Source organism: Delphinapterus leucas, chromosome 4, assembly GCF_059928025.1.
Source record: "Delphinapterus leucas isolate spDelLeu-1000000601 "Yukka" chromosome 4, BTC_Dleu_Yukka2, whole genome shotgun sequence".
Classification (NCBI taxonomy): domain Eukaryota; kingdom Metazoa; phylum Chordata; class Mammalia; order Artiodactyla; family Monodontidae; genus Delphinapterus; species Delphinapterus leucas.
In genome coordinates, this window is record NC_143132.1 from 71,194,164 (window position 1) to 71,217,455 (window position 23,292).

At 39.7% G+C, this 23,292-nt stretch overlaps 1 protein-coding gene across 2 annotated transcripts in view; it reads right to left on the minus strand.

Moving 5' to 3' along the window:
• The window catches only part of LMLN (leishmanolysin like peptidase), a 105,352-nt gene that overhangs the window by 25,070 nt on the left and 56,990 nt on the right, over window positions 1-23,292 (minus strand). For both annotated transcript variants that reach the window (XM_022567845.3, XM_089910622.1), the window contains 4 exons: window positions 13,069-13,201; window positions 11,189-11,348; window positions 8,965-9,095; window positions 2,629-2,839 (listed from right to left, as the gene is read on the minus strand). In XM_022567845.3, the coding sequence (XP_022423553.1) occupies window positions 2,629-2,839; window positions 8,965-9,095; window positions 11,189-11,348; window positions 13,069-13,201 (635 nt within the window). The remainder of the gene's footprint in view (window positions 1-2,628; window positions 2,840-8,964; window positions 9,096-11,188; window positions 11,349-13,068; window positions 13,202-23,292) is intronic.

Below are 23,292 nucleotides of genomic sequence, written 5' to 3' on the forward strand. Positions count from 1 at the left end.
CAGCACAGATTATAGAACATTTCCATCACCCCAGAAAGGTCTACTGGATAAGTTCTGGCCTACAACATCAGGTAGAGTGGTCTTGGCTGGAATAAGAAATAGACCCTGGAATCACTAATAACACAGACATATCCCTTTATCTCCCGATTCTCAATTTGGCACAAAGGAAATAGGAGGAGAACTGAACTAACTGTTGTTTATCTACTGTTGGTACTAACATTTAACAAGCTATTAAAATATTAATGGCCGCTCTGGAACATTTGTTGTCCTTCAAAAACACTGCACTTTCTGTGACAGTGCTCTTTAAAAAGGAAAGATACAAAGAGCATGTTTCAAAATGAATCAGAGACTATCAGATCTCGGTTTTGATCTGAACCTCATTAGCCGTGACAGTGAATATATCACTTAATCTCTTTATACCTTAGTTTTCTCATGTGTAAAATGATAATTCCTACCTCATTAGGTTTTGTGATGATTAAATACAATGATATAGACATAAAGCACTCAGCAAAGTGTCTAGCATTTAATAAATAGAAACAAAACAACCTCCAAAATCTGAAGAGATCAGAAAATTTAGAAATAAATCTTTCATATTCACTAGTGGAAACTATGCCTAAAAGGTATCTATTCCTTTTTTTTTTTTCTAAAAGGCATCTATTCTTGTAATATTTTATACATTTTTCAAAACTGTGGTGGTGATTCGGAGGTTACAATCCTTTTTTGAGCATGCTTCCTCATAGAACTGGTTAACAGGGGAAGAAATCACAACATAGTACCACAGTATCAGAAGGGTGACTACAAAGAGGGAGCTGGATAAGAAGTCAAGTCTAGGGCGCAGGTTGGTGGAGGGGGTGGGGTCATTTGCAATCTCTACTACCCACCTCCTTTCAACAGGTTCACTTGTCTTTGCCATGCTCCAAGGACAGGAACTAATCACTTCACAGGTCCTTGAACTAGTCTGGCTTTCTCCTCATTTCTACACGTTTTACTGTACTCCTAAGATTCTTACCCCTGAACCAGCTGGAGTAACTCTCTCTTTAACTCAACTCTAACTGCTAATGGCTCAATCAATGCTCATCTCTTGGACACTGAAATGATGATATTTCTTATAGTTAACTCTGAGATTAGGCCTGAGCATGGGAACTCCATCAGAACCACCTATTTGTAGACTAGCAGCCCTTTAATTCTAGCCAAAGCAATGTAACAATAACAAAATCAAGTCATCCTATCACTTCATATGAAAGTTGACTAAGAATATTTAACACTACATTTATCATATACCATATCAAAAGGACCTGAGATCTTTTAATTCATTGTGCATTACTATTATAACTGCAGAAAACTCAGCTGGCTCACAGGAGTTAAGTGAAAAGAGTTAACACAGCAGGCCTGAGATGGCCATCATTTGAAAGTCCTGTTTGCAAGGACAGCCTTTAGCTGGTGTCTGGGAAGTGGTTTCTTCCAGACTTCACCCACTGTCCCCTTTCCCTTTGCTGATTCTGCTTTGTATCTTTTTGCTTTAACAAAGCTTAGCCGTAAGTACAACTAGAGGCTGAGTCCTTTGAGTCCTAGAGAGTCATGAAATCTGGGGGTGGTCTTAGGCACCCCTAACACAAGTATTAATCTCCCCAAATTCACCCTCTACTTATAGCCCATGTCTTGATAAAGGCCCCAGAATGTGGGAAAGAAAGGGAATTAAATTTTAGAGGTGAAGAAACTTTGAGCTATAAAGTGAATGTAGCCCTTTGTTTTCAACCAGACCATGGAGCAAGCAAAGGGCTATACAGTTCCATTTAAAAAATACCTCCAGTTGAGAAAATGAAACATGGCCTATTCCAAAATATCAAACTGTCATAAAATCTCATAGGTCATTTAATTAAAATATCATAGACCATAGGTCAAAGCTTTCATTGAGAGTTCATGAGTTCTGCTTTTAAAACTCTTAGAAATGGGTCATCAGCCTCAGTTTGCACATCTTCATCAACAGGGAATGCACTCTTCTCAAGAGAGTCCCTTCTATTCCTCTCCTGGTTCTAAAGGATTTTACTGGAATCTGTCTCCCTACAACTTTAATTCATTGTTCTCAGTCCTACTCTCTGGAGTCTCACAGAATGAGTAATATATCTCTCAGTGAAAACCACTGTCTTTGCCAGCCTGTCTTTCTATCTCACTGCATATATTTGCATCTCCCTGCACCTTTCTCTTCTTTGTGGGCATGTCAATCCCTTCTTTGAGCATCTTTTCCAGTGACTTTCCCGCTCTTTCGCCTCACCTAGTTATAATATAACTAAAATATATTTAATTGCTTTTTGTATTCATGAACAGAATTTTTACTCTTACTTTCAAAATGAATGGCTGAAACATTAACTTTTTGTAACCTTCAATGAATGTTTTTGTGCAAGTCAGAGGTTCTTCGCATATCGAAAGTTTCCTCACCCTCACTCTTACTGAAGAGAGGTGTCAAGTCTACCTACCTTCAATTTCTAACCATGGAGGGAAGGCGATCTTCCCATAAAACTGCAATTAGAAGAGAAGACGCGCAACCTGTTTTAGAGCTTCCTTGCAGGGCATTTTCAACATCTTGTAAGAAAAGTCCTTCTCTGTACTCCAACCACAGAGACTACTCACCTAGGGGTAGAGCTCGGGTCAAGTTAGTAGTTGGAGGATCTGTTTCTGGGGGACAGAGCTCACAGAAGTCCCAACATGATGGGCAGAGCAAGTTTCCATCGTGAATCCAGCCATTCATCTGAATACTGACGGGGAGGACCTGCCCGGCCCGACTACACAAATATGAAGTATCCTGAACCCAAACCTTCAGACCTTGTGGAGAACAAGAAACCTTCAAAATGTGAAAAAAAAAAAAATCAGATCAGTAAGATTCTAGTATGTGAGCCTTCTCCCTCAACTGTAGGAAAATATGGCAGAATTTACTAAAAATGCTGGCTATAAAAGACAATTTGGAATGTGGGCCTCATTTAATTTCATATAAAGAGGGTTAAATTATTCATGTTCTAAAAGAATTTCACTCTGTGGTAGTAGTAGTTCTTAGACTTTTTGTCTAGAACCTTTTAAAAAATCTAATGAAAGCTATGGACACTTCCTGAAAAAAACAAGGTAACATACAGCTTTACATACAATTTGGATTCACAGACCCCTGAAGCCAAGTTATCAATAGTAACATTTCTGTAGATTCTAGTATCCTCCTATAATTCAGGTTAAATGTCTGTCAAAGAGCCATGAATCATGTCACTTTTTCTACAAGTTGCTAAATTTTGTAACTCAAATTTTTTTAGTTGTTTTAAATTATAAAAATAGGGCTTCCCTGGTGGTGCAGTGGTTAAGAATCCGCCTGCTGATGCAGGGGACACAGGTTCGAGTTGTGGTCCGGGAAGATCCCACATGCCGCACCCAACTAAGTGCGTCCAACTAAGCCTGCGTGCCGCAACTACTGAGCCTGCGTTCTAGAGCCTGCGAGCCACAACTACTGAAGCCTGTGTGCCTAGAGTCCATGCTCCACAACAAGAGAAGCCACCACAATGAGAAGCCCGCACACCGCAACGAAGAGTAGCCCCCGCTCTCCGCAACTAGAAAAAGCCCATGCATAGCAACGAAGACCCAACGCGGCCAAAAATAAATAAAATCAATTATAAAAACAATATATGCTCATTGTAAAAAAAAAAAAAAGCACACTGTATAGAAATGACATAGTAAAAGTTTGTTATTCATTATCCCTATCCCAGATCCTCTGCTCAGAGATGAAAATGGTCACAGTGATTTTATACAACTGGTAACATCTTTAAAAGCAGGATTCATATCTCATATACAAGGGGTAACTAATGAAATCAATTTTAAAAAACAAACATATTAAAGTTAACTTTAAGAAAATTTATAATGACTGTGTTGTCTTCAAAGTTGTTTTTTTAAAATAAATTTTATTTATTTATTTATTTATTCATTCATTCATTCTGGCTGAGTTGGGTCCTCGCTGCTGCGCACGGGCTTTCTCTAGTTGCTGAGAATGGGGGCCACTCCTCATCGCAGTGCACAGGCGTCTCATTGTAGTAGCCGCTCCCATTGTGGAACACAGGCTCTAGGTGTGCAGGCCTCAGTAGCTGTGGCATGCGGGCTCAGCAGTTCTGGCTTGTGGGCTCCAGAGTGCAAGCTCAGCAGCTGTGGCGCACAGGCTTAGCCACTCGGTGGCATGTGGGATCCTCCCAGACCAGGGCTTGAACTCTCATCCCTTGCATTGGCAGGTGGACTCCCAACCACTGTGCCACCAGGGAAGCCCTCAAAGTTGTTTTCTAAAAAGACTTTACATTATGCTACTTCACCTTAAATATTTCTGGATCTTCTCTCCTGGAACTATCTTCAAAGAAAGTGCATGGTTCTGAGTATGTTTGATGGTGGCAAATTTTTACTTTGCAAGTAGATGTAATTTTTGGAAATACCCAAAACTTGCCCAGATCCAAGTCTGGTAAAGGCAGTTGACTAAACTGATTAAGACTAGGTCAACATAGGTATGATGTAAAATACTGAAATTGACTTCTTAGAAGGCTATTAAACTATCTCTAAAAGCAATTTAAAAAGGAGTTCCAAAAGTGTTTTTCAACAATGGAGTCATTTTAAAAACAACTCTTTTCATCAATTAAGTTTAAATATAACATTCATTTGGAAATTTAAGTTATGATAAGCTATCAAGAAAATAAACAACAAAGTGTAAACTCTTCTATAAGTCTGTCATTCAATGACCCACACCCAGTAAGCATCACCACAGCTGCAATGCAATGTAATCATTCTTTTAAGTGAGACTAGACTGGGTATTGTGCTTGGTGCTGAAAAGGATACCAAAGAAGTCCATGACACAGTGCCTGACCTCTAGCAGCTTTAATTGAGGAGAGAAGGGTAGGATATACAAATTTCCCCCCAAAATTAACAGTGTCAGACTGTTTTATGATAAAGATGTAATAAGAGGCAATAAGAAAAAGAACAAAGATTAGAAAGTTTCATGGAATAAAGCATTTATATTCTAAAGATGTGCACAGGGCTTGCATCACAGTGAGGGAGACATGTTGTGAGCTGGTGGGCTGTGTCAGAGTCCAAGTGGGTGAGGAGAGTAACCGCATAGGGGTGGATGAAGATGGAAAGGATGTGAACAGAACAAATAATAAGCATATTAAGGACAAAGAGAACCAGATTTCTCACTGCTTGAAAGAAGAGTTACAAATATGGGAAGGGAGAAAACTAAAATGAATTATTCGGTGTTAAACTGGAATCAAAGATACTGGTACAAACTCGTGGTTATATATATGCACATGTATGAGTATATATAAAATTACATACACACATATATTTCCTAGCTCTGTTCACCAAGAAGGCCTGGGGAGCAGCTGTATCCCAACAGCAATGAACAATACATCTAGCACCCAGACTTTTTTTTTTTTTTTTGCAGTACGCGGGCCTCTCACTGTTGTGGCCTCTCCTGTTGTGGAGCACATGCTCCGGACACGCAGGCTCAGCGGCCATGGCTCACGGGCCCAGCCGCTCCGTGGTATGTGGGATATTCCCGGATCGGGGCACAAACCCGTGTCCTCTGCATTGGCAGGTGGACTCTCAACCACTGCAGCACCAGGGAAGCTCCCCAGACTTTATTTTTTTATCTTTTAAATAAATTTATTTATTTATTTTTGGCTGCGTTGGGTCTTTGTTGCTGTGCACAGGCTGTCTCTAGATGCGGCAGGCGGGGGCTACTCTTTGTTGTGTTGCTTGGGCTTCTCGTTGAGGTGGGTTCTCTTGTTGCAGAGCACGGGACCTAGGTGTGTGGGCTTCAGTAGTTGTGGCATGCAGGCTCAGCAGTTGTGGCTCGCGGGCTCTAGAGCACAGGCTCAGTAGTTGTGGCACAGGGGCTCAGTGGCTCTGCAGCATGTGGGTCTTCCCGGACCACGGCTCAAACCCCTGTCCCCTGCATTGGCAGGTGGATTCTTAACCACTGGGCCACCAGGGAAGTCCCTAGCACCCAGACTTTAGTCTCTAAATACCTCACTCCACTAAAAGAAACAAGAGCTCCTTGGAGAAATGATTAATTCCAGGGCTGTGGCAAAGAAACTGAAGATGAGCCTAGAATATCTTGTGCTAGAAAGCAAGGAAATAGTTAAAAAGATAGGACAGCCAAAAGGACACAGGAACCAAGCTGAAGGGCTCCCTCCCTTTGGCTAAATCTGGGGCAACTTAAATATCCAAATAAATAATGATAGTAATGGTAATACCCACTGAATAAAATGCAATCTGTGAGTCAATACAGATTTAAATGCATAAATTAATAAAATGAAGGTATGATAAGAAATAAGTTATTGATATAGTACTTTTCCCCCCAAATACTTATTAATTAAAAAGGGAATTAATTAAAAGAGAAAAACAGTAACTTGACAGTGGAGAAGCCTGGTAGATACCAGCAAGTTAACATGACCAGCAAAGGGACAAATCAAAGAGTGCACCAGCAGGGACTTCCCTGGTGGTCCAGGGGTTAAGAATTGTCTTGCAATGCAGAGGATGCTGGTTTGATCTCTAGCTGGGGAACTGGGATCCCACATGCCATGGGGCAACTAAGCCCGTGCACCACAATTAGAGAGCCCACGTGCTGCAACTAATGAGTCCGCACACCACAACTAGAGAGAAGCCCGTGCACTGCAACGAAACGTCCTGCGTGCCACAACTAAGACCTGATGCAGCCAAAATAATAAATATTAAAAAAAAAAAAGTGTACCACCAAAAAAACACAAGCATCACTTCTGTGATATTACTGCCCAAAACATATTACATGAATTTAATCATGAGGCAACATCAGGCAAACCCAAATGGAGACACATCATAGATAAGAACTGGCTTGTAATCTTTAAAAGTGTGAAGGTTATGAAAGTCAAGAAAAGACTGAGGAACTGTTCCAGATTGAAGGAGACCAGAGATGTGACAACTACTCAATATGTGATATCAGTGCAGATCCTATTACTACAAGGACATTATTGGGACAATTGGCAAAACTTGAACGGGGTCCAAGAACTAGATGTATCAGTGTTATTTCCTGATTTTTTTGGTAGTACTGTGGTCATATAGGAGGATGTCCTTGTTTATAAGGAATACACATTAAAGTATTTAGGGGTGAAGGGGCAGACTATCAGCAATTTGCACTTAAATGACCAATATTTTTGTACCATTCTTGCAACTTCTCTGTCAAAATAAGTAAAACAAAGAACAGAAAACAAAACAGCTAATCCAAATGCTAATTGTTTGGAAATCATGCACATTTTCCCATATAAATGGTTGTGAGTATTAAATTAAAAAAATTAACCGACAACACTAGGTACTACAGGGAAGCCAAGTACATTCAGTCTTTGTAGATGGTATTACAAATCTATGTAATCCCTTTGTGGTGGTGGTGGTGGTGTAGAGAAGACATTAAAACAGGCTGAAAAGGTTATCCTCCTATTATAGTTCACACTGTTCCAGCTTTATCCCCTTTATCCTAATAAAAAGGTAAAGCATGTAAATATACTTACAAAAGCATTTTTATATAGTGAAAAGTGAAAATTAATTCAATATCTCACAGGAAAATGACTTCCCTAATTATGATACTTTAAAATGATGCAATGTTCTACAGCTATGAAGAACAGTAAGTATTATTATTGGGAGAACTTGGAAAAGGTATCTTGGTCTGTATAAAAAGTACTAAGTCACTAAAACAAAATTATGTATTCTGATTACAACTAGATCAAAACTATGTATTTAAGCAATACATAATCTTTAATAGGATGAATTCATCAGAAAATGGTTGCTGGATTATAGTTGTCAGATTATAGGATTATAGCTGGAAAGTATTTTTAATTGTCTTTTATAAGGTTTCAAAGGTAATTTTACATGAATTGTATGGTGTGAGTTATACCTCAATAAAGCAGTTACCAAAAAAAAGAGTTAATTTTAAAGAAACTTTAAAAATAATAAGTTAAATTGTTAGCTACATTAGTCCATTTAACTCTTGTAGGTGAAATGGCACAACAAATTCTTATGTTTGAGTTTTCAGGATCACACTCTCTTCCCTGATGTCCGTTAGTAGGGTATGGAATATTCATTAGGTTTGATGCTCCTAAGTTACAGAATGCCTGTATCTCAGTAAGTTCTACGGTGATGCAGTCATTTAATATCAGACATGCAAATAATAAATTAAGAAAATAGTAGTTTGCTCTCTTTGGACTTCTCATTTCAAAGGAAAAAAATCTACTATTAATCAGTAGTTGATTTATTAATTCTTAAATACATGCTTTCTTCAGATTTTACAAAATAAATTATAGCTTTTTTTCCATTACAAATTAGTTTTAAAGAACAAAATTACAGAACTTCCCTGGTGGCACAGTGGTTAAGAATCCGCCTGCAATGCAGGGGACACGGGTTTGATCCCTGGTCCGGGAAGATCCCACATGCTGCGGAGCAACTAAGCCTGTGCACCACAACTACTGAGCCTGTGCTCTAGAGCCCGTGAGCTACAACTACTGAGCCTGTGTGTCACAACTACTGAAGCCCACTTTGCAACAAGGAGAAGCCACCGCAATAAGAAGCCCATGCGCAGCAGCAAAGACCCAACGCAACCAAAAATAAATAAATAAATATTTAAAAAAGAACAAAATTACATGTTTCCTAATATTTCCTTAGGATCTATGCCCAGAGGCAAAATTGTTATAAAAGTTGCTGATATACAGCAACTATATATACTTTTTAAACAGAGAAGGGCAATTTCTCTCAAAGAAATGACAATATTTTGACAAAACACAAATATACAAACTAATATTTACAATGAATAAGTTAAAGTATTAATAAGTAGAAATAAAAGATATAAAATGTATTTGAAAATATAAAAACCATATAATGAGATACAATTATGTAATATTTGGTACTGTTATTAACAATCATATGGTTTACCTGATAGCATCCACTCCCCCAGTCCGGGTAACTCAGCTTCCTTTCACACTTTTCCATGACAAATGCTGATTTCTGAATTAGACAAACTGAATGAGGTCCATACTTTTCAGCACCATAGTTTTTAAAAAGGTCTGAAGCAAATCAGAAAAGTTTTCTTTATTAAAAATTGACTTTGGGCTCAAAGAATAAGAAATTGAAGTATTCCACTCTTATAATTAAAAGTTGCTTTAAAAATAAAACATGTTTCATGGAAATTTTCAATTAAAAAAAATCAAGACAGAGGGTTCCAAACTCAAACTGGATTCTCAATAAAGCAATTAGTAGGATAATTATTATATCAGAAACAAGAGATAAAATTGGGCCTAAAGCAACTAAGTTAAATATATAGAGGAAATGGCACTAAGAGTCACCTTCAATGGTGTCCTAAATAGGAGTCACTTCCCAAGTGACCCAGATAGGATGAGGCCAAGTGATTTATATAATGAAGATTTTTTTGGAGTGCTGCAACTTTTGCAAGACGTTCTTGTAGTTTCAACTTATGCCATCTCCTGGAAGTCAATAAATGACAGGTTGAGCTGGTCTTCTTAGACTAAGCACAAACCTGCAGAGGTATGGGGCAGACTAAATGACCCCTAACTAGCTAATGGACAAAGGAATGAAGTCCTTAAAGTCTAGGAATTAAAAAAAAAAAAAAAAAGCCTAGGAATAATTTTCTCTCTTTGCACTTAATACAAGTTTCATCTTTTGAAAGCAGAGTTCAATTAGCCCATTTTGAAATATTATAAAGATAAAAATTTTATGTCAGTTTAAAAAATCTTAATTGTATAAGCTAAGAAATAAAATGTAAAACAATAAAACAGAACTTTATATTTCTTTATGAATATTTCAAAGTCTTCAAAACACATAGTGATCATTGTCAAAAAAAAGAAAAGAGGGGTCAGGCCAACCCTCAGGCCAAATCCTGGGAAATACCTGTTTTTATAAAGAAATTTTTATTGGAACAGAGCTATACTCATTCACTTACATATTATCTGTTAACTGCTTTCACACTTAACAGCAGAGCTGAAAAGTTGCAACAGAGACTGCATGACCCATAAAGCCTAAAATATTTACTATCTTGCTTTTTATAATAAATATTTGCCAACTCCAGCTCTAAAACATTAAAATGTGATATCTTTGGCAAACCCATAATTGACAAATATGTGCATTTCTTTTGCTGTAACATGCAACTGTTGCGTAGTTATGTCATTAGACATTTATTAAGTAGGTGTGATGGGAAAAAAATGACTATACAAATCCAGTTACATCTGCCAGGTTTAAGAATAAAAGGAAAAAAATTATGGAAATTTTAATTTTAAATGATTTAGTCTGAAATAAAGTATGGAATGGGGGCGAGGAGGAAAGGACCAGGTTGAAAATTTTGATGACCACAGGCAGAAAAACTACTTATTGCTCTTGATTAACAAATCAGATGTGAGAACATTTTGTTTACAAAGGTGGTTAGTATGAGCTATAACTACTATTGCTGAATATCCAATTGCCATACTGTTTATTTCCTTGATGACCTGTTCATTTACTAAATGGGAATAAATAAGATGGCAATACTAGCCATGGGACAACAGTATTATTCTGATATCTGGAGAATGACACGTTATGTTTAAATTACATAAAATGCACATTCCTCAGGAGAGGAAAGAATAGGATACCTAATACGATTTAATAAAAAGAGTTCTGCATTGGAGGATCTTGCACTGACATCAATTAAACGTATTACTTAGTAGCTCTTCCCTCATCTGTGAAATTCGATAATATCTTCTCTATGTCTCTTGTCAGGTTTTTAGAAGAACAAAATGAAATGATAAAAGTGAAATTGTTTTGCAAATGAGAAGTGTCATGCAAATATAAGGTATTACTAAACGGTAGTGTGTGTACACCCATGTGCAAGTATATCTAATAGCTAACAATCCTTTCTATGTGTTGTAATTCTAAGCACTTACTGTATTAATTCATTTAATTCTCACAACTCTATGACAGGTATTATCCCTTCTGTACAGAGGAGAAAACTGAGGCACAGAGAAGTTACTTTGAACAGGTGGATAGCAGTGGAACCACAACATAAACTCAGACAATCTGGCTCCAGGGTCTGTATCCTTAACCACTATTTTGTATTGCTGATATATACTTTTAATATGTATATAACATTTAATTTCACTAAACTACTAACCTGGTTGATTTTCCAATACTCTACAATCTGAGCTGCGCTGATATTCACCACTTAAATGCCAACTGAATTCCTGACTGAAAGGGCAGTAGTCAGCAATTTCTACTGAACCACCATAATAAGGTAGATCTTCTGCAGGTACTCCACTGAGTTCATCAAAGTACTACAAAGAAAAAAATATTAGGAAGGCAGGAGAGTAAGAAACATTCTATATAATCAAAACAAAGCCCACAGGCAATTTATAGCAACCAATTAATGCTGTATAACACAAAGAAGATATTAATCTATTTTTTTCATACATAGTACAACACAAAGATAGTTAATATACTACCTGAGGGGTATTTTGAGGTTGTTGTAGTTTTAGAAATAATCAAGCTAAGTAAATTAGTCTGTTTTTTATTAGATGACAAATTTGACTAATGTTTTAAAAGGATGAATAGGAAGAGTTTTAAGAGCTGACAAAACACAAAACTAATGCATAGAATTAAGATGTTTTAAATTTAATGTACTTCAAGTGTTTTTAGAATTAATTTATATGTTGTTTTGACAAACTTGAAAAACCATAAGAAAATGAATGAGATTATATATATAAAATACTTTAAACACCAAAGGAACAAGGTATCAGATAAATTTTAAAGATTTCACATTTTAAATTATATTACTAAGTGTAGAAATATATAGTTGCCATCTTCTGGTGTCTAAAGCACTCAGTGTGGTCATAAACATATGTAGGAAGCTCAAAATTTAGCAACAATCACTTTAAATTCACTTCTGAGATATCATTTCTGACTAATGGGTCCTTTGTCAATGGCAGGCAGAGCTGAGGCTTTTTTTAGAAATAGCCACTTCAACAAAAAACTTAAAGGTCAAATCAGAGATTCAGACTGGACACATGGGACCATTTCCTTCACCTTTCAGATCTCATTAGGCAAACTTTTCTAAAGCAGAACTTTCAAGTCTTTTAATTAACTGGACTACAGTACCTTAGTTACTCTATTTTATTTCCTTTTTAAAAAAATTTTTTATTTTATAATGGGTGTAGTTGATTAACAATGTTGTGTTAGTTTCAGGTGTACAGCAAAGTGATTCAGTTATACATGTATCTATTGTTTTTCAAATTCTTTTTCCATTTAGGTCATTACAGAGCATTCAGCAGAGTTCCCTGTGATATACAGTAGGTCTTTATTGGTTATCTATTTTAAATATATCAGTGTGTACATGTCAATCCCAAACTCCCAATCTATCCCTCCCCCTCCCCCTTCCCCCCTGGTAACCATAAGTTCATTCTCTTAAGTCTGTGAGTCTGTTTCTGTTTTGTAAATAAGTTTAGTTGTATCATTTTTTAAAGATTCCTCATATAAGTGATATATTTGTCTTCTTCGGTTAGTTTCTTTCTTTAAAGAACCTTGTTTTTGATATAAAGACGAAGACTTTGGAAATAATTAAAAAGAAAATACAAACAATTTATAAAAAAACAGATCAAAATAGGGACTTCCCCAGTGGTCTAGTGGTTAAGACTCCATGCTCCCAATGCAGGGGGCCCAAGTTCGAACCCTGGTCAGGGAACTAGATCCCACAAGCCACAACTAAGACCTGGTGCAGACAAATAAATAAATATACATATATATTTTTTAATAGATCAAAATAAATATTCTAAATGTCTCTTACCATTACTACAAGACATTGCTAGATATTAATTAATTGCTATCAATTAACACGTTGGTTATAAAGAAATGGAAGAATTCTTCAGTTTTTTCTAACTTACAGAAAACAAATGGGGGCTTATAAATTGAAAAACTTAAGAGAATTCACTCTTCTAATTCAAAATGGAGACTTCTTTTTAAAAGGCTGATTCCTGAAACCGTGCCCCAAACAAGTGTTACCTGGTACTCCTGAGGTAAAGGTTTCGGAAACTTCTGCAAATTACACACTGCAACTGCTCTCTGGTCCTGTCTGCAAGTTAACTGCAATGGATTACTTCTGAGCGTGTTACAGTAAGGGCTCAGCATTTGTCTCCTGTATACAAAGGTAAAGCACCATGGTATCAAACTCTGAACAAGATATTATAAGTCTATTCTAGAGTTTGTCTTTTCCATTACAATTTCAATATGTTTTAATACCTTAAAACTAATTGCTAAACCAGCTGTAAGTTATAAACTTACTTTTCAAAGCGTAAAGGAAATGCTTAATGTAGGTGTGAGGATTAATGCTAGATATATGACTATTTCACTGTTACTAAATAAGGTCCTATTTATCTCTTTCTCCACTTTTGCCATAAAATGGAGTCCCAAGGCCCCTAACCAGTCTCCCTTCTTCTCTCTACCTTTCAGAGTCTTCTTACATTTGTTTTATTTATAATGTCTAAGGGTTTTAGTTGTACTTAGAAGGAGGAATAGGAAAGAGTACATCTACATCTTCCCAGAAATGGAAGTAGGACTTGTATTTTTATATTATTTTTAAAAAAAGGTTTCCCGGGGGAGTTCCCTGGTGGCCTAGTGGTTAGGATTCTGGGTTTTCACTGCCATGGTCCGGGTTCAATCCCTGGTCAGGGAACTGAGATCCTGCAAGCTGCACATGGCACCATAAAAAAATTCCCCAGGTGATTGTGATGCATTCAGACTAAGGAACTATGTTGGGGAATAATATGATGTTGTATCCCGCAGGCTTGCAAGCCTGGTAGATGCCCAGCCTCCAGACTGAAGAAAGAGCACAGAGACAGTGACAAAGACATCAATGGTTTATTCTTACACATCTGACAAAAGCATCCTGGCGTGACACCCCACCGTGTATGGCAGGCTGCAGGCAGGACATGGCAGCAATCTTCCCTACTCAGGGGAGAAAGGGGCTACCATTTATGGGGGAACTGACGTCAGGCGGGCTCATCAGTTACCAGGGAAGCCAGCAGCTGGGGTGGAGGCAAGCATGTAGGCAGTTACTGATTAAGCCCTATAATTCAGAGAATTGGATAGTCGTGTGAATGAAGCAGGGACTGGTCGAGCAGATGAACAGAGAGCAAGAGGACAGCCATCTTGAATGGCCTGACCATATACCTTTTATTTGGCATTTTACGATTAACAGAACTTTCAAATAGTATATAATCTCATTATTTCTAAAAGGAACCCTCCAAAGTAGACGTAGTATCTTCATTTTACTGATAAGTAAAAAGTTTGAGACAATTAGCTTGCCCAAGATCATACAGCTGATGAAGGACACAGCTGAGACTTCAATCTCTCTCTCCAAGGCCAGTGCCTTGCTCATCACAGAAGTACCTGGTGATGGGTACTTGTGTTAAAGATGTTATTCTTATCTTTTGTCATCTGGGCTAGGCCTCAAAGCAGTTTAAATCACTCATAGTTTCTACTAAGGAGTCTGACGTCTGAGTTACAAGCCTGCTGTGAGAAAAGCTGCTCCTAAGCAGTAGCAGGAAGCACTGCAGTTACTTTGGGGACAGCTAGTTAACTCCAGCACTACAACCTGATCTGCCAGTGTAGCTGTTCCCAAATTTTGCTGCACATTAGAATCATCTAGAGAGATTTTTAAAGTCTCCATGCCCACCTTGCACCCCATACCAATTGAATCAGAATGTCTGAAGGCAGGAATCAGGCATTAGTATGACTCATAAAAGGACAAACTGATAATTTGAAATTCATCAAAATTAAAAAACTTCTGCTCCACAAAAGCCGTATTAAGAGAACTAAAAGTCATATTGGCATAAGACACGAAGAGACATCTCACCCAAGAGGATACGTAGATAGCAAATAAGTACATGAAAAGATGTTCAACATCATTAGCCATTAGGGAAATGCAAATTAAAACCACAATGATATATCACACTACCTTTCAGAATAGCTAAAATAAAAAACGGTGACGGGGGCAGAGTCAAGATGGCGTACTAGGAAGATGCGGAATTTTCGTCTCCTCACAACTAGGGCACCTACCAGGCTCCCGTGGGGCACCATGGAGACCTAAGAGGATGGGAAGAAACCCCAGTGACTGGGTAGGATATGGGGCGTGGGGGAAGTGACGGGGGAGGAGAAGTGGAGGCGGGATGGGACTGGCACCCCTGACGGGCGGCTGGGGAAGGGGAAGGGATCCCACACCCCAAGGGGGAAACGGGAACCACTGGGAGGGCAGAGGATCAAAAGGGAGCGTGGCCAGGTTTCCCCTGCCCACCTGGACCCCCAGGAACCTGTTGAGAACCCAGGCCTGATCCTCTGCCCACCTAGGCCCCCTCCAGCCACAAGGGTCCTGAGGGAGTGGGAGGGAGGGAAGGGGGAGCAAAAGTAAAGGCTGGACCTACGGGACGGGCAGCCCTGAGGGGTTGATGGGGGAGGGGAAGGAGTTCCTACACCCAGCGGGACCCACCCACAGTTAGGGGTCCAGCCCAATGGTGGACAGCCTGGGGGAGACAGTGGGGGAGGGGTGCAAAGGAACAGAAGGGAACGGGGCCAGTGCCTTCCCTGTCCACTTAAACACCGGGAAGCCTGCTGGGCTCCCAGGCGTAATCCTCTGCCCTTGGAGCCTCCCTCCTGCCACACAGAGCCCAAGCCCCGCCCCTACACCCCCACCCACAGCCCCACCTCTACACTCGGAGACCCCCTCTGAGACCCCCTCCAATGGCGCTGGGCCTAAACCCCACCCACACACCCTCACGCAGGGCCCTACGTCCAAACTCCGGAACTCCACACTCCAGAGGTCCTCCTTTCGATGCGCTGCCTCTCCCCTTCTGGGCAGGTCCTAAGCAGAGGCCCCGTCCCATGCTCAAATTTCACCCCCCACCCGCCTAGGTCCTGCCCCACCCTAAACTCCGCCTCTGCCTAAGTTCCACCTCCACCCCCCCAGCCTAAACTGTGCCCCCATAGCCAAGGCTTTTTCTTTTTTCATCTTTTAGATTGGGGTTCTGTTTTACCTTGTTGATTCACTGTCGTTGATTCTTTTATATTTTTCCTAATAAAGCTTTTATTTTTCTAATTTTATTTTATTCTTTATACTTTGTTAATGATCTCTCCTTTTGGCTTGTTGCCCCCCTCCCTTTTTCTTCTTTTTTTGCTATGGTTTTATTTTACCTTGTTGCAGTTGTTTCAATTATAGTTTTATTTTTCCTGATGTATTTTTATCTTTCTAATTTTATTTTGTATTTTATTCTTTAATACTGTACTGTTCCTTTTTTTCTTTCTTTCTTCCTTTTTTTTTTTTTTTTACTGTGCCATGAAGCTTGTGGGATCTTGGTTCCCAGGACAGAGGTCGGGTGGGAGCTCTGAGTCCAAACTGCTGGACTAACAGAGAACCTCAGACCCTAGGGAATATTAATCAGAGTGAAGCCTCCAGAAGGTCCTCATCTCAGCACCAAGACCCAGCTCTGTCTAACTGCCTGCAAACTCCAGTGCTGAACGTCTCAGGCCAAACAAACAGTAAGACAGGAATAAGCACCATCCATCAAAAAAAACAAAACAAACAAACAAAAAGAAACGACAAAAAAATATGTTACAGACGAAGGAGCAAGGTGAAAACCTACAAGACCAAATAAACAAAGAAGAAATAGGAAACCTACCTGAAAAAGAATTCAGAGTAATGACATTAAAGATAATCCAAAATCTCGGAAACAGAATGGAGAAAATACAAGAAACATTTATCAAGGATCTAAAAGAACTAAAGAGCAAGCAAACAGTGATGAACAACACAACTACCAAAACTACAAATACTCTGGAAGGAATCAGTAACAGAATAACTGAGGCAGAAGAACGGATAAGTGAGCTGGAAGACAGAATGGTGGAAATAACTGCCAGGGAGCAAAATAGAGAGAACAGAATGAAAAGAATTGAGGACAGTCTGAGAGACGTCTGGGACAACATTAAACATACCAACATTCAAATTATAGGGGTCCCAGAAGAAGAAGAGAAAAAGAAATGGTCTGAGAAAATATTTGAAGAGATTATAGTCAAAAACTTCCCTAACATGGCAAAGGAAATAGTCAATCAAGTCCAGGAAGCACAGAGAGTCCCATACAGGATAAATCCAAGGAGAAACATCCAAGACACATATTAACCAAACTATCAAAAATTAAATACAAAGAAAAAATATTAAAAGCAGCAAGGGAAAAGCAACAAATAACATACAAGGGAATCCCCATAAGGTTAACAGCTGCTTTTTCAGCAGAACTCTGCAAACCAGAAGGGAGTGGCAGGACATATTTATAGTGATGAAAGGGAAAAACCTACAACCAAGATTACTCTACCCAGCAAGGATCTCATTCAGATTCGATGGAGAAATTAAATTACCTTTACAGATAAGCAAAAGTTAAGAGAATTCAGCACCACCAAACCAGCTTTACAACAAGTGCTAAAGGAACTTCTCTAGGTAGGAAACACAAGAGAAGGAAAAGGCCTACAATAACAAACCCAAAACAGTTAAGAAAATGGTAATAGGAACATACATATTGATAATTACCTTAAATGTAAATGGATTAAATGCACCAATGAAAAGACATAGACTGGCTGAATGGATACAAAAACAAGACCCGTATATATGCTGTCTACAAGAGACGCACTTCAGACCTAGGGACACATACAGACTGAAAGTGAGGGGATGGAAAAAGATATTCCATGTAAATGGAAATCAAAAGAAAGCTGGAGTAGCAATTCTAATATCAGACAAAATAAACTTTAAAATAAAGACTATTACAAGAGAAAAGAAGGACACTACATAATGATCAAGGGATCAATCCAAGAAGAAGCTATAACAATTGTAAATATTTATGCACCCAACATAGGAGCACCTCAATACATAAGGCAAATGCTAACAGCCATAAAAGAGGAAATCGACAGTAACACATTCATAGTAGGGGACTTTAACACCCCACTTTCACCAATGGACAGATCATCCAAAATGAAAATAAATAAGGAAACACAAGCTTTAAATGACACATTAAACAAGATGGACTTAATTGATATTTATAGGACATTCCATCCAAAAACAACAGAATAGAGGACGGCTTGAAGATGGCGGAAGAGTAAGACGCGGAGATCGCCTTCCTCCCCACGGATACACCAGAAATACATCTACACGTGGAACAACTCCTACAGAACACCTACTGAAGGCTGGCAGAAGATCTCAGACCTCCCAAAAAGCAAGAAACTCCCCACGTACCTGGGTAGGGCAAAAGAAAAAAGAAAAAACAGAGACAAAAGAATAAGGACGGCACCTGCACCAGTGGGAGGGAGCTGTGAAGGAGGAAAAGTTTCCCCACACTAGGAAGCCCCTTCGCGGGCGGAGACTGCGGGAGGCGGAGGGGGGAAGCTTCGGGACCGCGGAGGAGTGCACAGTGACGGGTGCGGAAGGCAAAGCGGGGAGATTCCCGCACAGAGGATTGGTGCCGACCGGCACTCACCAGCCCGAGAGGCTTGTCTGCTCACCCGCCGGGGCGGGCGGGGCTGCGAGCTGAGGCTCGGGTTTCGGTTTCGGACGGAGCGCAGGGAGAGGACTGGGGTTGGCGGCTTGAACATAGCCTGAAGGGATTAGTGCACCACGGCTAGCCGGGAGGAAGTCCGGGGAAAAGTCTGCACCTGCCGAAGAGGCAAGAGACTTTTTCTTCCCTCTTTGTTTCCTGGTGCGCGAGGAGAGGGGTTTAAGAGCGCTGCTTAAAGGAACTCCAGAGACGGGCGCGAGCCGCGGCTAAAAGCGCGAACCCCCGAGATGGGCGCGAGCCGCGGCTAAAAGCGCGGACCCCAGAGACGGGCGGGAGACGCTAAGGCTGCTGCTGCCGCCACCAAGGGGCCTGTGTGCGAGCACAGGTCACTCTCCACACCCCTCTTCCGCGGAGCCTGTGCAGCCCGCCACTGCCAGGTTCCCGGGATCCAGGGACAACTTCCCCGGGAGAACGCACAGCGGGCCTCAGGCTGGAGCAACGTCACGCAGGCCTCTGCCGCCGCAGGCCCGCCCCGCACGCAGTGCCCCTCCCTCCCCCCCCCCACCCCCGGCCTGAGTGAGCCGGAGCCCCCGAATCAGCAGCTCCTTTAACGCCGGCCTGTCTGAGCAAAAAACAGACGCCCTCCAGCGACCTACACGCAGAGGCAGGGCCAAATCCAACGCTGAGCTCCTGTGAGCTGTGAGAACAAAGAAGAGAAAGGGAAATCTCTCCCAGCAGCCTCAGAAGCAGCGGATTAAAGCTCCACAATCAACTTGATATACCCTGCATCTGTGGAATACCTGAATAGATAAGGAATGATCCCAAATTGAAGAGGTGGACTTTGGGAGCGAGATCTATGATTTTTTTCCCTTTTCCTCTTTTTGTGAATGGGTACGTGTATACTTCTGTGTGAGATCTTGTCTGTATAGTCTTGCTTCCACCATTTGTCCTAGGGCTCTATCCGTCCATGGTTTTTTAAAAAAAATTTTTTTCTTAATAATTAATTTTAATTGTAATAACTTTATTATACTTTACCTTCGTTCTTTCTTTCTTTCCTTCCTTCCTTCCCTCCTTTAGACAACGAATCACCCCAAATTGAGGAGGTGGCCTCTGAGAGCAAGATTTATGATTTTTCCCCCTTTACCTCTTTTTGTGAAGGTGTATGTGTATGCTTCTGTGTAAGATTTTCTCTGTATAGCTTTGCTTCCAACATTTGTCCTAAGGTTCTATCCGTCCCTTTTTTTTTCTAAATATTTTTTAATTCAATAACTATATTATACTTTATTTTATTTTTACTGTATCTTCTTTCTGTCTGTCTTTTTTCCTTCTTTCCCTCCTTCCTTCCTTCCTCCCTCCCTCCTTTATTTCCTTCTTTGCTTCTTTCTTCCTTCCTTCCTTTCCTCCTTTCCTTCTTTCTTTCCTCATACTTCTACTAATTCTCTCTACTTTTTCTCCCTTTTATTCTGAGCCGTGTGGATGAAAGGCTCTTGGTGCTCCAGCCAGGAGTCAGGGCTCTGCCTCTGAGGTAGGAGAGCCAACTTCAGGTCACTGGTCAACAAGAGACCTCCCAGCTCCACATAATATTAAACGGCGGAAATCTCCCAGAGACCTCCATCTTAACACCAGCACCCAGCTTCACTCAACGACCAGCAAGCCAAAGTGCTGGACAACCTATGCCAAACAACTAGCAAAACAGGAACACAACCCCACCCATTAGCAGAGAGGCGGCCTAAAATCATAATAAGGCCACAGACACCCCAAAACACACCACCAGACGTGAACCTGCCCACTAGAGAGACAAGATCCAGCCTCATCCACCACAACACAGGCACTAGTCCCCTCCACCAGGAAGCCTACACAACCCACTGAAACAACCTTAGCCACTGGAGACAGACATCAAAAACAACGGGAACTACAAACCTGCAGCCTGCAAAAAGGAGACTCCAAACACAGTAAGATAAGCAAAATGAGAAGACAGAAAAACACAGCAGATGAAGGAGCAAGATAAAAATGCACCAGACCTAACAAATGAAGAGGAAATAGGCAGTCTACCTGAAAAAGAATTCAGAATAATGATAGTAAGGATGATCCGAAATCTTGGAAATAGAATGGACAAAATGCAAGAAACAGTTAACAAGGACCTAGAAGAAATAAAGATGAAACAAGCAACGATGAACAACGCAATAAATGAAATTAAAAATACTCTAGAAGGGATCAATAGCAGAATAACTGAGGCAGAAGAACGGATAAGTGACCTGGAAGATAAAGTAGTGGAAATAACTACTGCAGAGCAGAATAAAGAAAAAAGAATGAAAAGAACTGAGGACAGTCTCAGAGACCTCTGGGACAACATTAAACGCACCAACATTCGAATTATAGGGGTTCCAGAAGAAGAAGAGAAAAAGAAAGGGACTGAGAAAATATTTGAAGAGATTATAGTTGAAAACTTCCCTAATATGGGACAGGAAATAGTTAATCAAGTCCAGGAAGCACAGAGAGTCCCATACAGGATAAATACAAGAAGAAATACGCCAAGACACATATTAATCAAACTGTCAAAAATTAAATACAAAGAAAGCATATTAAAAGCAGCAAGGGAAAAACAACAAATAACACACAAGGGAATCCCCATAAGGTTCACAGCTGATCTCTCAGCAGAAACCCTACAAGCCAGAAGGGAGTGGCAGGACATACTGAAAGTGATGAAGGAGAAAAACCTGCAACCAAGACTACTCGACCCAGCAAGGATCTCATTCAGATTTGATGGAGAAATTAAAACCTTTACAGACAAGTAAAAGCTGAGAGAGTTCAGCACCACCAAACCAGCTTTACAACAAATGCTAAAGGAACTTCTCTAGACAAGAAACACAAGAGAAGGAAAAGACCTATAATAATGAACCCAAAACAATTTAGAAAATGGGAATAGGAACATACATATTGATAATTACCTTAAATGTAAATGGACTAAATGCTCCCACCAAAAGACACAGATTGGCTGAATGGATAGAAAAACAAGACCCTTACATATGCTGTCTACAAGAGACCCACTTCAGACCTAGAGACACATACAGACTGAAAGTAAGGGGATGGAAAAAGATATTCCATGCAAATGGAAACCAAAAGAAAGCTGGAGTAGCAATTCTCATATCAGACAAAATAGACTTTAAAATAAGGACTATTAAAAGAGACAAAGAAGGACACTACATAATGATCAAGGGATTGATCCAACAAGAAGATATAACAACTGTAAATATTTATGCACCCAACATAGGAGTACCTCAATACATAAGGCAAATACTAACAGCCATAAAAGGGGAGATCGACAGTAACACATTCATAGTAGGGGACTTTAACACCCCACTTTCACCCATGGACAGATCATCCAAAATGAAAATAAATAAGGAAACACAAGCTTTAAATGATACATTAAACAAGATGGACTTAATTGATATTTATAGGACACTCCATCCAAAAACAACAGAATACACATTTTTCTCAAGTGCTCATGGAACATTCTCCAGGATAGATCATATCTTGGGTCACAAATCAAGCCTTGGTAAATTTAAGAAAATTGAAATTGTATCAAGTATCTTTTCTGACCACAACGCCATGAGACTAGATATCAATTACAGGAAAAGATCTGTAAAAAATACAAACACATGGAGGCTAAACAATACACTACTTAATAATGAAGTGATCACTGAAGAAATCAAAGAGGAAATAAAAAAATACCTAGAAACAAATGATAGTGGAGACACAACGACCCAAAACCTATGGGATGCAGCAAAAGCAGTTCTAAGGGGGAAGTTTATAGCAATACAAGCCCACCTTAAGAAGCAGGAAACATCTCGAATAAACAACCTAACCTTGCACCTCAAGCAATTAGAGAAAGAAGAACAAAAAAACCACAAAGCTAGCAGAAGGAAAGAAATCATAAAAATCAGATCAGAAATAAATGAAAAAGAAATGAAGGAAACAATAGCAAAGATCAATAAAACTAAAAGCTGGTTCTTTGAGAAGATAAACAAAATAGATAAACCACTAGCCAGACTCATCAAGAAAAAAAGGGAGAAGACTCAAATCAATAGAATTAGAAATGAAAAAGGAGAAGTAACAACTGACACTGCAGAAATAAAAAAAATCATGAGAGATTACTACAAGCAATTCTATGCCAATAAAATGGACAATCTGGAAGAAACGGACAAATTCTTAGAAATGCACAACCTGCCAAGACTGAATCAGGAAGAAATAGAAAATATGAACAGACCAATCACAAGCACTGAAATTGAAACTGTGATTAGAAATCTTCCAACAAACAAAAGCCCAGGACCAGATGGCTTCACAGGTGAATTCTATCAAACGTTTAGAGAAGAGCTAACACCTGTCCTTCTCAAACTCTTCCAAAATATAGCAGAGGGAGGAACACTCCCAAATTCCTTCTACGAGGCCACCATCACCTTGATACCAAAACCAGACAAGGATGTCACAAAGAAAGAAAACTACAGGCCAATATCACTGAGGAACATAGATGCAAAAATCCTCAACAAAATACTAGCAAACAGAATCCAACAGCACATTAAAAGGATCATACACCATGATCAAGTGGGGTTTATTCCAGGAATGCAAGAATTCTTCAATATACGCAAATCTATCAATGTGATAAACCATATTAACAAACTGAAGGAGAAAAACCATATGATCA